Here is a 15,077-nt window from a genome sequence, read left to right on the forward strand (position 1 = left end):
TGGGTTTGGTTAAAAAGCTCATCGTTTCTTCAAAGACACAGATTAAACTATTCTGCCTCAAATAGATAACTGGACAGTTTTCACTAATACTGAGTACAAAATTATTTATATCATATAAATTGCGCTTAATATTTTATTGCTTTATGTTGTCTTTAAAAATGATTGCTTGGTAAATGATTGTCACTGATGAGTGACATTCATGGAAGAATTCTTGGGGGAAAGTATGATCAAAAGTTGTGCTGCCAGGAAGATTGAGATTTTTTAAGGCACTATGGAAATGCATTGTTGTGATTAAAATGAAAGCCCAAATTCTTAAGGGGAAAAGCTGCTAAATACAAGCAGTCATGGTATGTAGAATCTAGTAAACACCATGCTAACTAATAACATCCAGATGTTATTATCTCTTCATTTGTTGTACCAGCCAATTTGGGGCAGAATATGGAATATTTACAACAGTTGAATTTCTGCTACAGTTGAAATGCCACAAAACAACAAAACTTTTCACTTGTATGGAATTGTTTGTTGTTTAGTAGCAAGTGTGTGTTGGATAAAGTATCCAAATATAAGATTTATTTATTTTTTGGTGCTGAGAGTTGAACCCAGAGCCTTGAATGTGCTAGTAGCCTTGCAACATCACTGAGCTATACCTGCAATCCTGAATATGACACTTTTATGTGGCATGAATTTATATATGTGTGTGTGTGTGTGTGTGTATCTTGTGTTTCCTATCACACCGCTGTATTCATGAGTATTTTTGAGTTGCTACTTTATGACAGATATCTTGGAGTAAAAGAACTGTTTAGAACTGTTGTGAAAAAGTGATGGTTTAACATAGCCTTAGTTATGTCATGGTGTAAATTAAGCTCTTGAATGAAAGTACCTAGATTTTCCAGATGCTCAGGCATGAATTTAGCTCAGAATAAATTGTTCTGCTGCGTTAGAGACATCGTTCAAACCTGCACGCATCTGCCAACTGCATGTGGTTGTCACAGTGAGACAAATTGATCTGTCATTTTCTCTAGTGTGTTTCTGTTGCTTGCCATATTGTAACCTATAGGACATCTCTTGGGCAGCTTGTGTGCCCTGATTCCACAACAGTCTTGTAAAGATGCCAGGGAACATCAAGTTGAATTTTTAAAAGCCAATTTAAATATTTAAACGTACAACTAACTTCAGTAAAATTTCTCCCATATCTAACAAACTGCTTGCTGGAGGTGAGATGGACTTTTGAATTTATGGTTCCCTACGTATTTGTTGTGACCTTATATTGACAAGTTATTGATCTCTCTGTGCCTCCTTTTTGTATTAGGAAAGTGAAGATTGTCAAAGTAATTGTTTTGAAAAGGAGCTGTTGTATGAATTTAGATAATTTTATATGTGTATATGTGTGCATATACATATATATTTAAATAAAGTGCATAGAAGGCTGCCTGACACTTAATAAACATTAGCTGCCACTGTCATCATCCTACCATAATTTGAGTAATAATTGGGTAATTATTCTGAAGCTAGAGAGCTCTTTGTAGGAAGATTGCATCTCTCTGAAGGATGCGGTTAACTCCAATTTTAATATAGGAGCTCACCATATTGCCTTGTGAAATCTACCTTTCAATTTATTTACAGCAAATATTATATAACCACTGCAAGGGGATGAAGAAACTCACTAAGAAGCAAGGGACCAATAATGTGTAAATTCTGCCATTTGTAAAAATTTCTTGGTACATGTATAAAATATCTGAAAGGCTGAACAAGAAACAGTGTGCAGTATTTTCATTTGTTATTGGGAAGGGGAATTGGTTGGATGGAAATAAGGGTGGGAGACTTTATTGTGTTCTCTTTTATACTCCTTGGTTACTGAACCATGTAAATGTATTTCCTAATTACTAAAAGAAGAAATCAAAATTAAAAAGTAACATAGCTGTTTTGAAATTTAGATGAATTCTTATGGATAAACATTTCTTTTTGCCTGTATTCAAATTTAAGAGGACTTTTAAATGTTTTGGTTACATTTTTTTTTTTCTTTCTGTTTGTGGTGCTGGGGATCAAACCTAATATATCTTCTGTATGCTAGGCAGGCTCTCTACCACTGAGTTATATTCCCAGTGCCCATTGGTTTTTTTAAGTCTACTTTCCAAAAAACTAAGAGTGATATTTTGTCGTCTTTCAGGGATTTGAGCCATAATCGGTTATCTGACTGGAACATCAGCTTGGAATCACAAACTTTACAGGAAGTGTAAGTTTTTTTTTATTTAATGTTAAATTCTTTGAAGGGATATAATAAAATTTGAATTTGGGATATATAATCCAGTGATACTTCCAAAAAATTGAATGAAAAAAAATTTTTTAATTAAAAGAAATTGTTAGAAAACCTAAACTGTTGTATTTGACTTTGTTATTATCACACTCTCTGGGCATTGAGTTGGTGATTTCGAGTTGTAAATTGTATAGAAGTATTATTCTACTTCCCTGGGGCCCAAAGCAAGATTTTTCTCCTCTTCAGTGTAAATTTTATCTTTTTTCTTTTTGGCTAAGAGTTTAGCCAGTGAAACTGTGAAGTTTTTTTTTTTTCTTTTTTGTATTTATTTTTTAGCTGTAGTTGGACACAATACCTTTATTTTACTTATTTATTTTTATATGGTGCTAAGGATTGACCCTAGGGCCCTGCGTGTGCTATGCGAGTGGTCTACTGCTAAGCCACAACCCCAGCCCCTGTTATGTGAAGTTTTATAATATCTCAATATATCATGTGAGATGGAAGCAGCAGGTAGAGGATTTTGGGTATTATTTGAGAATATAGTGGTTTGATATCATTTGATTTTCCTTTTTTTTTTTTTTTTGTGGTGCTGGGGATTGAACCAAGGGCTTTGTGCATGCTAGGTTAGTGCTCTACCACTGAGCTATACCCTAGCCCTTAATTTTCTTCTTAACTAAAGTTTTTCCTTTGATGAAATGTATCATTTTGGGATTTTTAAAAAAATGTGAGTACTGGTTATTGCATTTTGATGTTCCCAGGGGTCAACTATTGAGGTATGTGGGCCTGTTCACCCCTGTGCTAAATACTGTGTTATATACTAAGCTAAATACCCTCAGACACCTTTAGTTCTGTTTCTTTTTTGTTTTTTGGTACCAGGGATTAAACCCAGGGTTGCTTAACTGAGTCACATCCCCAGCCCTTTTTATGTTTTATTTTGAGACAAGGTCTCACTATTTGCTTAGGACCTTGCTAAATTGATGAGGCTGGTTTTGAACTCATGACCCTCCTGCCTCAGCCTTGAGTCACTGGGATTATAGGTGTGCACCTACCACACGTGGCCTTAACTTTGTTTTTTGTCTTTAAATTCTTCATACTCTAGTGTCCCAGGCCAGAGCAAACTGTGACCCTGAATCATTGCCTGGCCTTTGTGTCTATAGGCTGCTGGCACTGAAGCAGATTGTATTGTGGGGGAAAATGTTTCTTCATAGACAGGGCTAACTTCTTATTGCTCTGTTTTTTTTTTTTTTCCCCCTTGGTTCTAGGATTTGAACTAGGGACAATCAACCACTGAGCCACATCCCGGCCCTATTTTGTATTATATTTAGAGCTAGGGTCTCACTGAGTTGTTTAGCGCCTTGCCATTGCTGAGGCTGGCTTTGAACTCATGGTCCTCCTTTCTCAGCCTCCCGAGCTGCTGAGATTACAAGCTTGTGCCACTTCGCTCGGCCATGAATTGTTTTTCCTGCATTGTTTTCTCCCTTGTCCCAAATATGCTGTTTCTAATTTGTTGTGATATTGAGTAAACATTTGACAAGTTTGTTAGCTGAAAATATGCATTGAGGAAAACCAGGAATCACTTTATTGGGAAGTTCATGAGTTTTATGCATGTACTTTATAACTTCATTTGGTTTCTTGTTTACTTCTGATTTCTTTTCTATATTCTATATTGTTGACGTTGTTCAGTGATTGAAAACCAGGTTAATGAAATCTGATTGTATTAAATTTGTTCCTAAAACATTTGAGACAATCAGTTGAAAGAGCTGCCGGGAATGATGTTACATGTCATGTCATGTAAAATTAGTCATAGGTTCCATCATTGGTTGGACAAATTAATTTCATCTGTGGTCCTAAGCAATACTCCTTAACTTGAATAGCCTTAAATTTTGACTGTCATAAATGCAAAGAACTTTGCTGGTACTGAAAATGTTTAATGTGCAAAAAATTTTTCCCAGCCTTTCTTACATTGGTACCAATACTAAATCAACATTATGAAAAAAGTCCCTGCCCCTGCCATGTTGGGTATTGAATCCAGGGTCTAGCACATACTGTGTAAGTGGTCTACTTTTGAGCTATATCTCTAGCCCTGAAAAAAGCATTTCTTATTAAAATCTTTAATTTCTCAACAAATAGATCTTATCTTTGTCTAACTCATTGTAAGTTATAGGCTTTTTCAAATTTAGTGTCTTTACTAATTTGTATTAGTAAAGAATTCAAGAGATAGCATTTCCCTTGTTAAACTTTGAAATCTCTCTTTCCCCTTGCTTAGGAAAATGAATTACAATGAGCTAACAGAAATCCCATATTTTGGAGAACCAACATCTAATATCACTCTACTTTCATTGTAAGTAATTAAAATTTTAAATCTTTTACTTAAATTATGAATAGTACATAGCTTTTGGGGGGTGGATCATTGGCAGTAACTTCAATGTAATTTTTGTTTTGTAGAGTTCATAATTTAATCCCAGAAATAAATGCAGAGGCTCTCCAGTTTTACCCTGCTCTTGAGAGTTTAGACCTCAGCTCCAATATAATATCAGAAATCAAGGCATCTTCATTTCCTCGAATGCAACTTAAATACCTGTAAGTAAAATAGAATTTAAATTAGATTTGCCGTAGATTGCATTTAAGAAAAATTTTTATTTTTTAGTTGGACACAATACCTTTTTAAAATTTATTTATTTTTATGTTGTGCTGAGTATTGAACCCAGGGCCTTGTACATGAGCGCTCTACTGCTGAGCCACAACGCCAGTCCCTTAGATTGCATTTTAACTGTTTATTGGTATCTATCTTCCTTAAATGTCTGTTATTTATTGTAATTTTCTATTTTAATTTTGTGACAGGGTCTCACTAAGGGGCTGAGGCTATCCTTTGAACTTGTAATCTTCCTGCCTCAGATTCTGGAGTCACTAGTATTACAGGGACGTGCTACTGGCTTATTATTTTGGTATATGTGAAACAAAGCTCACGTTGGGTGTTTGGGGTTGTTGGTGTTGTCACCCCCCCCCCCCACCCCAGACAAAGAGACACTGTGGTCAGAAAATATTGGTAGGCATCCAGGGTAATTTTTGAGATATATACTTCTTGAATTTTTTTTTAATTTTTAATTTTAATTTTTAATTTTTTTTTTTAAAGAGAGAGAGAGAGAGGAGAGAGAGAGAGAGAGAGAATTTTTTTAATATTTATTTCTTAGTTCTTGGCGGACACAACATTTTTGTTGGTATGTGGTGCTGAGGATTGAACCCGGGCCGCACGCATGCCAGACGAGTGCGCTACTGCTTGAGCCACATTCCCAGCCCCAGAATTTTTTTTTTTAAGTCAATAGTTTTGTAAAAGGTAAATAGGAAGTAGTTTGTTTAACAGCTTACTCTATATAATGATGATTGTATATATATCATTGATTTCATTTATAAAGCATATTCACACACACTGCTTCATGCCAACCTAAATGAAGTAGGAGTGATGTGTGTGTGTTTGTGTGTATGTATGTATTGCTGGTGTTGTAACTCAGGGTCTTGCACATGCTAGGCAGGTGCTCTGCCACTGAACTACACCCCAACCCTGTCATAATAATTTTGTAGCTAAAGAATAAAGCATTTAATTGATTTGTAAAGTTTGTATATAATTAAATGATACAGCTGGACTCAATCGTAGTCTTTGGTCAGCTTTCCAGTGGTAGAATTTTTATTTTAGTTAATTTTTTTCTTTTGCTGTTGTCTTGCTCATTTTAGGAATTTGAGTAATAATAGGATAACTACTTTGGAGGCTGGTTGCTTTGATAATTTATCCAGTTCCTTATTAGTGGTAAAGTTGAACCGGAACCGACTTAGTATGATTCCACCTAAGATCTTCAAACTACCTCACCTTCAATTCCTGTGAGTAACTAAGTGGATCGATTGTTAGAAGATAATTTTTCCTAGTATTTTTTCTTTTTTGACTATTGTTAGAGCAATTCAGCAAACCAATTTTCTAACTGTAAAACTTTTTTTTTATTTAAGGGAACTTAAAAGAAACAGGATTAAAATTGTGGAAGGTCTTACATTCCAAGGGCTTGACTCCTTAAGATCTTTGAAAATGCAGAGGAATGGAATTAGCAAACTTAAGGATGGAGCATTTTTTGGTTTGAATAATATGGAAGAATTGTAAGTACTGAGAATTAGTATAGAGGATTTTAAGGAAAGGAGTCTTTCTGGGACTTTTTTGTACCAAATGGTTAAGATAGTTGTTTTGGGCTGGGGATGTGACTCAGTGGTCAAGGGCCCCTGAGTTCAATCCTCAATACCAATCAATCAATCAATCAATCAATAAAGTTGCTTTAATTATACAGTAATTAGTAATTTCTCAAATTAGTAATTTCTCAGTTCTTTGATGAAATAAGTATACTTAAAGCTCTGTATGTCTGTGTGTTGGGGATTGAACCCAGGGTCTCACACATGCTAAATACACACTTAACCACTGAGCTGCACCCTCAGCTTTCACACAAATCTTTTTATTGGGAGGTGGGCAGGGATTGAACTTGGGGGCACTCAACCACTTAGCCACATCCCCAGCCCTATTTTGTATTTTATTTAGAGATACGATCTTACTGAGTTGCTTAGCCGAGGCTGGCTTTGAACTCGCAAATCTCCTGCCTCAGCCTCCTGAGTGCATCACTGTGCCCAGCCACACAAAGCTTTTAAGTTTTGTAGGCTTACTGGCATTTTTGTCATCATTCTTACAAACTTCTTATGTAAAAAGTTTGTATTCCCAAATTCTTTGAGGAAAATTATCAGAATTCATCTGTGAAAGCATGATCAAGGCTTGCCCTAGGAGAAAATGCCCATTTATGAGGCAGCTCTGCAAATTTTAGAGCAGGGGGTGGTCTGACTGTTGAAACAGTTTAACAATTTAATGGTTTTGGCAGCTGGCATGGGGTGCTTTCTGATTGGTGGATAAGGATCATGTGAGTCAGCAGGACTCACCATTGGACGGCTCTTCTGGGGGATGGGGAGGTTAGTGTTTGGAGCCCAGGCGACTCCCAACAATCTGGAATACAAGTATTATACCACTTAGCTTGTTGGTTTTGTAGATGTGATATTTTAGACAATCTTAATACGTTCTAGCACTGAATCTTAAGATAATATTTATTTAATAGGATTTATTGTATCACTTGGGTTGAGCAAAGGTATATGTTTTTCTGAGAAAGACTTATTGAAGATTTAAAACTATACTTCTATTGACATGCTTTGTTTTGAAATATTCTCTTTTCTTTAATTCTGCAGAGAACTAGAACACAATAATCTTACACGAGTGAATAAGGGGTGGTTGTATGGCTTACGAATGTTACAGCAGCTGTATGTGAGCCAGAATGCTATTGAGAGAATCAGCCCTGATGCATGGGAGTTCTGCCAAAGACTATCTGAACTGTAAGTGTTGGATGGTATTTTTTTGGAGGCTGTGAGACTAGAATAATTGGAATAAATCATTTCCATAGCCAGTAATGAGATCTAACTAACATTCTTTCCTAGAAGTTTGTTGAAAACTCTAAATTTACCATCTAAATATAGTAAGAATTTGTAAGTTGAACCAAAATACAATGAATTCCTTACCTTCTATGTTTCCTGTTTTTAGTGATCTGTCTTATAATCAGCTGACTCGCCTGGATGAATCTGCCTTTGTGGGTCTGAGTTTACTGGAGAGATTGAATTTAGGAGATAACAGAGTCACTCACATTGCTGATGGTGTGTTTAGGTTTCTTTCCAATCTTCAGACACTGTAAGTTTATCCATTCTGGTTTAAAATGAAATAAAGCAAGTTAATTCAGTCCACTAATCAGGGGATCTATTTATGTATGTTTTATTTTTATATTTTGTCCTTCCCTCAGCCCATGATAGGAATAATAATCTTATTTGTCTTGGTATCCATAGATAAAACTTTTCCTATCATGAGAAGTTCATTTTATATTTTAATTCTGAGTTAACATATAAATAGCAAAGCCTGTCTTTTAGAACCAGTTGCTATGTTATAAAACATAGTTGCTGGGGTCAAGAATGCAGTCATTTTCTTGTTTCTCTGACTTCGGCTGTATATCAGTTCTCATTCTGAGAAATGCAGGATGTATAGTGGGAGCAGTTCTTTCTGTTCTGTTACTAGTTTGCTGCATGACTTTTGGCAGAAGAAACTAACAATTATTATCTGTAAGTACCAGGAACTTTCAGATATTAGGTTGTTACTGTTCTTATTAGGTGGCTGAGGACTGAGAGATGAAAATTTAAAGTCATATAATTTATAAACATTTGGATCAGGATTAGAACCCAGGTCTATTTGACATGAAAGCTCATGTATTTTATTATGAAATGAACAAAATCACTTAGCTTTTCCTGGGTATGTTTTTGTTTCTTCATATATGAAAGAAGAATTTAGAATTAAGTGGTTACTAAAGGCAATTTCAACCTGAAAATCCTGTGGTTCTGTAAGTTAAATGTTTTGCCTTCATGGAATATAATTTTATTGAATGAAGAGGTATTTTAATGAAATATAGCATTCTCAAACATACAGTAGACTAAGAGAAAACAGAGTAATTAGTAGAATTTATAGATTAAGAAAAAAAATTTTTTAGGGGATATGGGAATTGAATTCAGGGCCTCTCACATGCTAGGCAAACACTCTACCACTGAGCTACATCCCCAGGTCTTTGTCTTCCATTTTGAGACAGAGGTCTCAATAAGTTGCCCAGCTGGCTTCCCACTTAACGATCCTCCTCCCTCAGCCTCACAAGTAGCTGGGATTACAGGTGTGGGCCTCCACACTCTACAGAGTTTGTAGATTGTTAATAGTTTTTGAATAGGGGACTTTATGGTCATTAGTTTCACCATTGAGGATTTCAGAAAAGAAGTAGATTCACATCTGTGAGACCTAGCCATCAATGAGAAGGAAACATGATAATTTTGTGAAGATGTTTATATACATGCACAGGTGTGTATGTGTGTGTGTGTGTGTGTGTGTGTGTGTGTGTGTGTGTATCAATATGTATATATAGCAAAAGCGATTAAAGATAAATATATTTTTTTTCAGAGAGACAATTTTTTAATATTTATTTTTTTTAGTTTTCGGCGGACATAACATCTTTATTTGTATGTGGTGCTGAGGATCGAACCTAGCGCTGCATGCATGCCGGGCAATCGCATTACCGCTTGAGCCACATCCCCAGCCCAATATATATATTTTAACTTTGTTCAGAATTGACCTTGAAAAGTAAAAAATTAATTTCCTTTTATATTCCTTTTTTCTGTATTATCAGAGGTAAAACTAGATTAGTGCAAATTCAGAAATTTATATCAGATGCAGTTGCAGCTTTTTGATAATTCAAAGGATGGCAAACAGATTGTTTCAGTCTACTGCTAATGATTACTTTTAGATTTAAAGTTTAGGGGCTAGGTGCAGTGTTGCATGCCTGTAATCCTTGTTTCTCAGGAGGCTGAGGCAGGAAAATCGTGAGTTCAAAGCCAGCCTTAGCATTTTAGCAAGGGCCTAAGCAACTCAGCAAGACCCTGGTTCTAAAAAAGGGCTAGGGCTGTGGCTCAGTGGTTAAGTGCCCCTGGGTACCCCCAAATTAAAGTTTAAGAAAGTAATTGAGGAAGTACGTGGTTTTCTAATGCCTCACAGAGATAGTTATGGCAGAATGAAGGATCAAATCTGAGAAACTCTGGCTTTTAGCCCAATGCTTTTGAAAGAGTAGGTATAGGACTGGGATTGTGGCTCAGCGGTAGAGCACCTGCCTAGCATGGGCGGGACCCGGGTTCGATCCTCAGCACCACATAAAAATAAAGGCATTGTGTTGTGTCCATCTATACCAAAAAATATATATTAAAAAAAAAAAAAAGATGGGGCTGGGGATGTGGCTCAAGTGGTAGCGCGCTCACCTGGCATGCGTGCGGCCCGGGTTCGATCCTCAGCACCACATACAAAAAAAGATGTTGTGTCCACCGAAAACTAAAAAAAAAAAAAAAATTAGAATTCTTTTCTCTCTTCTCTCTTCTTCTCTCTCTCTCTCTCTCTCCCCCTTTTAAAATAAAAATTAAAAAAATAAAAAAATAAAAAAGAAAGAGTAGGTATATTTGTGCATGGTTTCTCTTAATACTTTATTGTGGAGAGGGTAAAGTCCTGAGGAGTAGAGCCACTGGTGCTTTCAGTATTTACTCCTTAGTAAAATAAAATGAACTCTGTTAGCTTTTCATTTTAAGTAAAGATGGGTAACCAAGAAGAGGGATCTACTACCTCCTTATTGTTATTCATACAGCTTTAGGTCTTACAAAGCAGAAAGCTTTGTGCTTTATTTTTTTTATAAAATGGCCTAAGGAAGCAAAAATGATTAAATATTTTAAACTGATATTTCTTTTATCAGCATGTGATGTGGTATAATTGCATCTCCCAGCTGAGAATGGAGCAGTAGATTTTAAAAGATCCATAGTTTCTTTTTTGTTTTTTGTTTTTTTTTCCTAAAAAAAAAAAAAAGATACAGTGATTCTTCTACACACGGGTATGTCATTCTTGGTTCCCAGAGGGTGTGCTTAATTGCTCTTGAGCTGTAAAGCTCTATATTGATATTATTCTTTGTCAGCCATTTCAAGTTTAAGGGCCCAGGGAAAGCCTTGGGTCACCCAGAAATCCCATTATTCTGAATCATATCCCTTGTATCTTGAAACTCTCCTTCTTTGGCAGGACCCTATCCATGATTTTTTTTTTTAGTTGCCAATGGACCTTTATTTATTCATTTGCGGTGCTGAGAATCAAACCCAGGGCCTCACATGTACTAGGCAAGTGCTCTGCCACTGAGCCACAGTCTCAGCCCTATAATTTTAAATATGTTAACACAATTAGATACTGTTAGCTAGGAAGATTAGTGCTATTAGCAGGATGCCCAGCTTAATTCTTAGCTTATGAGAATCAGGTATTGCATGTTTATACAGATACACCTTTAAAGTATAATTGGGTCTTCATTATAAATAACTGTTAAAATAAGGATCAGAATTAGCACATGTACCTTAACATTGTCTTGCTAGGATCCCGCTCAATGGCATGATGACTGTGTTGACTAACATAACTTGTATTTTCCTGAAAATTTTCTAGAGACTTAAGAAACAATGAAATTTCATGGGCCATAGAAGATGCTAGTGAAGCCTTTGCTGGACTCACAAGTCTTACTAAATTGTATGTATTTATACAAAAGTGTCTTTTCAAGAACCAGTTGTAAATGTGATTGGATTTTGATATGGTCAGAAATTCTGAACCTTCTGGCCTCTCTGCTAGTGAAAGGAGCTTTGTTATTTATCAAGTAGTTATTTTATTTTTTTTTTTAGGCTGCCAAAATTTTTATTCAGATATTAAAGCATTTTGAGTAATAACTTATCCCACATCTCATTAAAAAGGGATATGGAGCTGCATTTTTTTTTTAATTAGTTGCTCAAGATAATACAATGATCTTGACATATCATACATTTGATTTAAATGGGGTATGAATTCTCATTTTTCCACGTGTACAGATTGCAGGATCACATTGGTCAAGTAGTTTGTTTTTAATGGGGCATTTTTTGTTAGCAAAGCATTCCTATGAGCACATAGAGAAGTTACTTATAGAACTTGAATTTCTATTCAAGTAAAAGAGATCACTGAGAAACTGTAGTTGAACAGGAAGTGTGTTTAATCAAGTGAAATTTTTATAAGTTAATTCATCTAGAAGAAGGAAAGAAGATTCTCTCATGTTGATTTTAGATCTTCCATGAGAAGAGTTTCTCCAAATGTTTACACTGGCTTAATTTCTTTGGCCTGATGATCTTTTGTTAAAGAGTGAGAAATGGGAAATTTAACCTATTTAATCATAAGAAAACTGCCAGTTTCTTAGTGGCCAGGATGGTTGTTCAGAAGTATTTCATTGAACTCCAGCATCTTAATAATAGAAGCTTAGATTGATTAATAAGTTCATAAGTCCTTAAAAATGCTTGTTCTAATCAAATTCTACACTCTGAATATGTGCAGTTTTTTGTTTATCAATTATACTTCAATAAAGCTGTTAAAATATTTAAAAAATGCATATTAAGCTTATTTTCACATTTTAAAGGTAAATGTCTAATGAATATAATTTTATTTCAGAATCTTGCAAGGAAATCAGATTAAGTCAATTACAAAGAAAGCATTCGTTGGTCTTGAATCCCTTGAGCATTTGTAAGTTTTGCATAATTTACTCACTATATAATAATCTTCACTGTTAGTAGAGACTGTCACAAGCATTTAAAGTATTTATATAAGCCTAGTGTGGTGATATACACCTGTAATACCTGTGATTTAGGAGGTGGAAGCAGAGAGGCTCACAAGTTCCAGGCCATCAGTAGTGAAACTCTGTTTCAAATAAAAATGAAGGGCCGGGGGCCATAGTTCAGTGGTAAAGCATCTCTGGATTCAACCCTCAGTACAAAAAGAAAAACAATAATAACAACAAAAAGTCAAGTGTTTGTGTAACTTAATTGTAGAAATGTGACTGGCAATGTTTCATTTCTCTTCATTTCAGAGATTTGAACAACAATGCTATAATGTCTATCCAAGAAAATGCTTTTTCTCAGACTCACTTGAAAGAACTGTAAGTAACTTAAGTGTTTTCTTTTATAAATTTTAAAAAATCACCGTGCTTGTGCTTTTTTTTTTTTTTTCTTAATGCTTGTGCTTTGAAGTGTGACGAAAGTGTTTCCAAAAGTGTGCCATTCAGGCAGGAAAAAGAAAGTGTAATGCTCAATTATTTTAGTGCCTATCTGTAATTTAAAAATAATCAGTGCAAAGTTCAGAGTGTGTGACACTAAGACCTTCTCTTTTTGTTTGTGCTCATAATTAGGAAGTCTTAGCACTGCTCCCTGTGCTTTATGTATGTGTCCTACTGTTTTTTGTTTGTTTGTTTTTTCCTTCAGTTTTTGACTACCAGAAGCATGTTTCCCAATTCTTATCCCTTGGGTGGGTTAAAATTAAGGAATCAATGTGATTTTGTCCTTTAATTTATGAGTTGAACTAAGCTTTTGTTGTAATTATCAGAAAGGATGTCTTTACTCTGCTCAAATTACTAAAACGTTCAAATACTATTAATAGTTGCAATAGAAAAATTTATTTTTATATTCTTTTTCATTCATGATTTCTTTTATTGGTTTAGAGATTTCCTGGGGATGGGGATGGCTAGTTGGGCATTAGTATTAATTATGATCTCTGATGATTTGAATATGCATTCAGATGTCAGAACCACTGGACTCTAGCCATTTATTTTGCCTTGTCTGGAAGCTACACATAGGATTGTCTGGGTACCAGAACTGATTCATAATAAGATAATGATAGAAATTCAAAGTAAGCTTTTATGAAACTTAGAATAATTTGACATTACTGAGACACTTTTGTTGTAGTTTATGTAATTATTGGTTTATAGTGGACTGGGAATTTTGAAAAGTGGTTCTGGACACAATTTGAGATAAAATGGAAACGTGTGAGTTTTTGTACTTCATGGGTTTAAATTCTTGCTGTATTCTTTACAGCCTATGACAGTGGGCATATATTGTCCAGCCTGAGACTCAGTGTCTCGTCTCAAAATGGAAATAGCACTTCCCTCAGGGTTATATGAAAATAAAATAATTTGTTTAGTAAAATTTTCTTTATCTACTGTGTAAGGTACTGTTCTGGATGCTGAAAGCATAATAGTAAACAAAGCGAAGTATTCCTATATAAATTTTACTAAGAAAGATAAATAATAAGTCAGTAGATGGAGAATATCCCATCAGGTAATAAATTTTCTTAAGAAAAATAAAACCAGGTTAGAGGTGTGGGGATTGACAGGGATTACTATTTTAGATAAAGTAGTGAGAGGAGTCTCTTGTGAAAATTGAGCATTTGAACATGGATCTTAATGAAATGAAGCAGCAAAACATGTAAATATTGGATGAAGGGCTTTCTGGGCAGGGAGGAATAAATGAAATGGGGTCAAAGAGAAAATCAGGAGCCAGATCCTGTGGGTCCTAATAGGCTATGAGGAATGAGGATTTTTCTTTTTTCTAAATGCCTGAGGAAACTTTGGAGGTTTTTGAGAAAATGCTGAGCATAAAGTCTGGCACATAATAAAAGTTGAATAGGTAATATTAACCATAAAAATTTAAATATTATGGAAATCATTTTCTGTTAGATTAAAAAAAGTTTTGGGGGGTAGTGGAATATCTTGATATTTTCAATTATTTTTCCTAGCCTTAGTTAACTTGTTAGGACACAGCTTACTGCAAATAACTTTTATCTCAGTTTTGAATGCCGGTAAGAAGTTTGACAATTATAATTTGAGGGCCAGCAAGAAAGTTTTGACAATTGTTATAAGAACCCAATTTAAGAAATAATTTTGATAGTAGCTGAAAGCAAATATTGTAGTTTCAATCTTCAGAGTTTCATTTAGTAATTTAGAGTTGTCATAAAGATTTTGCTTGACCAAACTTTAGTCAGGTTCTTCAATCTCATAGGACTGTGTACTTTTATGTAAAATCAGTTTACCAGTTGCTAAACCAGTTTAGCAGTAACCTGTCCAGTAACGTGCTTAACCTAGGGTACCCTTGATAGCTGATCAGGTTTCTCAGGTTTTTTGTTCTAAATCATTTCCCAGATGTTGTCTGATTGCCCTGGCCTGTCTTCAGCAAGAATCCTGTTAGCTTGGTTTAGCCAAAAATCCCCTTCCCCCTTCTTCTCCTTCTACTTCTTCTAGTTCCCCACCCTTTCTCTATACTTCTTAATAATTTTCCATTTACTGACCCCATTTACTACTTGGCTATAAAATCCCCGGTT

The 15,077-nt window shown here is 35.1% G+C and overlaps 1 protein-coding gene and 1 non-coding gene across 7 annotated transcripts in view; both read left to right on the top strand.

Annotated features, from left to right (window-relative positions):
* The window catches only part of Lrig2 (leucine rich repeats and immunoglobulin like domains 2), a 165,100-nt gene that overhangs the window by 121,808 nt on the left and 28,215 nt on the right, over window positions 1–15,077 (top strand). For 5 of the 6 annotated variants that reach the window (XM_040287360.2, XM_078027035.1, XM_040287361.2 and 2 more), the window contains exons 2-11: window positions 2,168–2,233; window positions 4,521–4,595; window positions 4,700–4,834; window positions 5,984–6,127; window positions 6,251–6,394; window positions 7,514–7,657; window positions 7,863–8,006; window positions 11,361–11,441; window positions 12,381–12,452; window positions 12,796–12,864. In XM_040287360.2, coding sequence (XP_040143294.2) covers window positions 2,168–2,233; window positions 4,521–4,595; window positions 4,700–4,834; window positions 5,984–6,127; window positions 6,251–6,394; window positions 7,514–7,657; window positions 7,863–8,006; window positions 11,361–11,441; window positions 12,381–12,452; window positions 12,796–12,864 — 1,074 coding nt within the window. Of the gene's footprint in view, window positions 1–819; window positions 1,215–2,167; window positions 2,234–4,520; window positions 4,596–4,699; window positions 4,835–5,983; window positions 6,128–6,250; window positions 6,395–7,513; window positions 7,658–7,862; window positions 8,007–11,360; window positions 11,442–12,380; window positions 12,453–12,795; window positions 12,865–15,077 lie in introns of those variants that run through there. The other variant, XM_078027036.1, reaches the window with a different exon arrangement.
* Window positions 3,312–3,441, top strand: LOC120891077 (small nucleolar RNA SNORA42/SNORA80 family). The gene has a single exon (XR_005735508.1). It is a non-coding gene; the product is annotated as a small nucleolar RNA SNORA42/SNORA80 family (small nucleolar RNA).

This window comes from Ictidomys tridecemlineatus, chromosome 11, assembly GCF_052094955.1.
Source record: "Ictidomys tridecemlineatus isolate mIctTri1 chromosome 11, mIctTri1.hap1, whole genome shotgun sequence".
NCBI classification, from domain to species: domain Eukaryota; kingdom Metazoa; phylum Chordata; class Mammalia; order Rodentia; family Sciuridae; genus Ictidomys; species Ictidomys tridecemlineatus.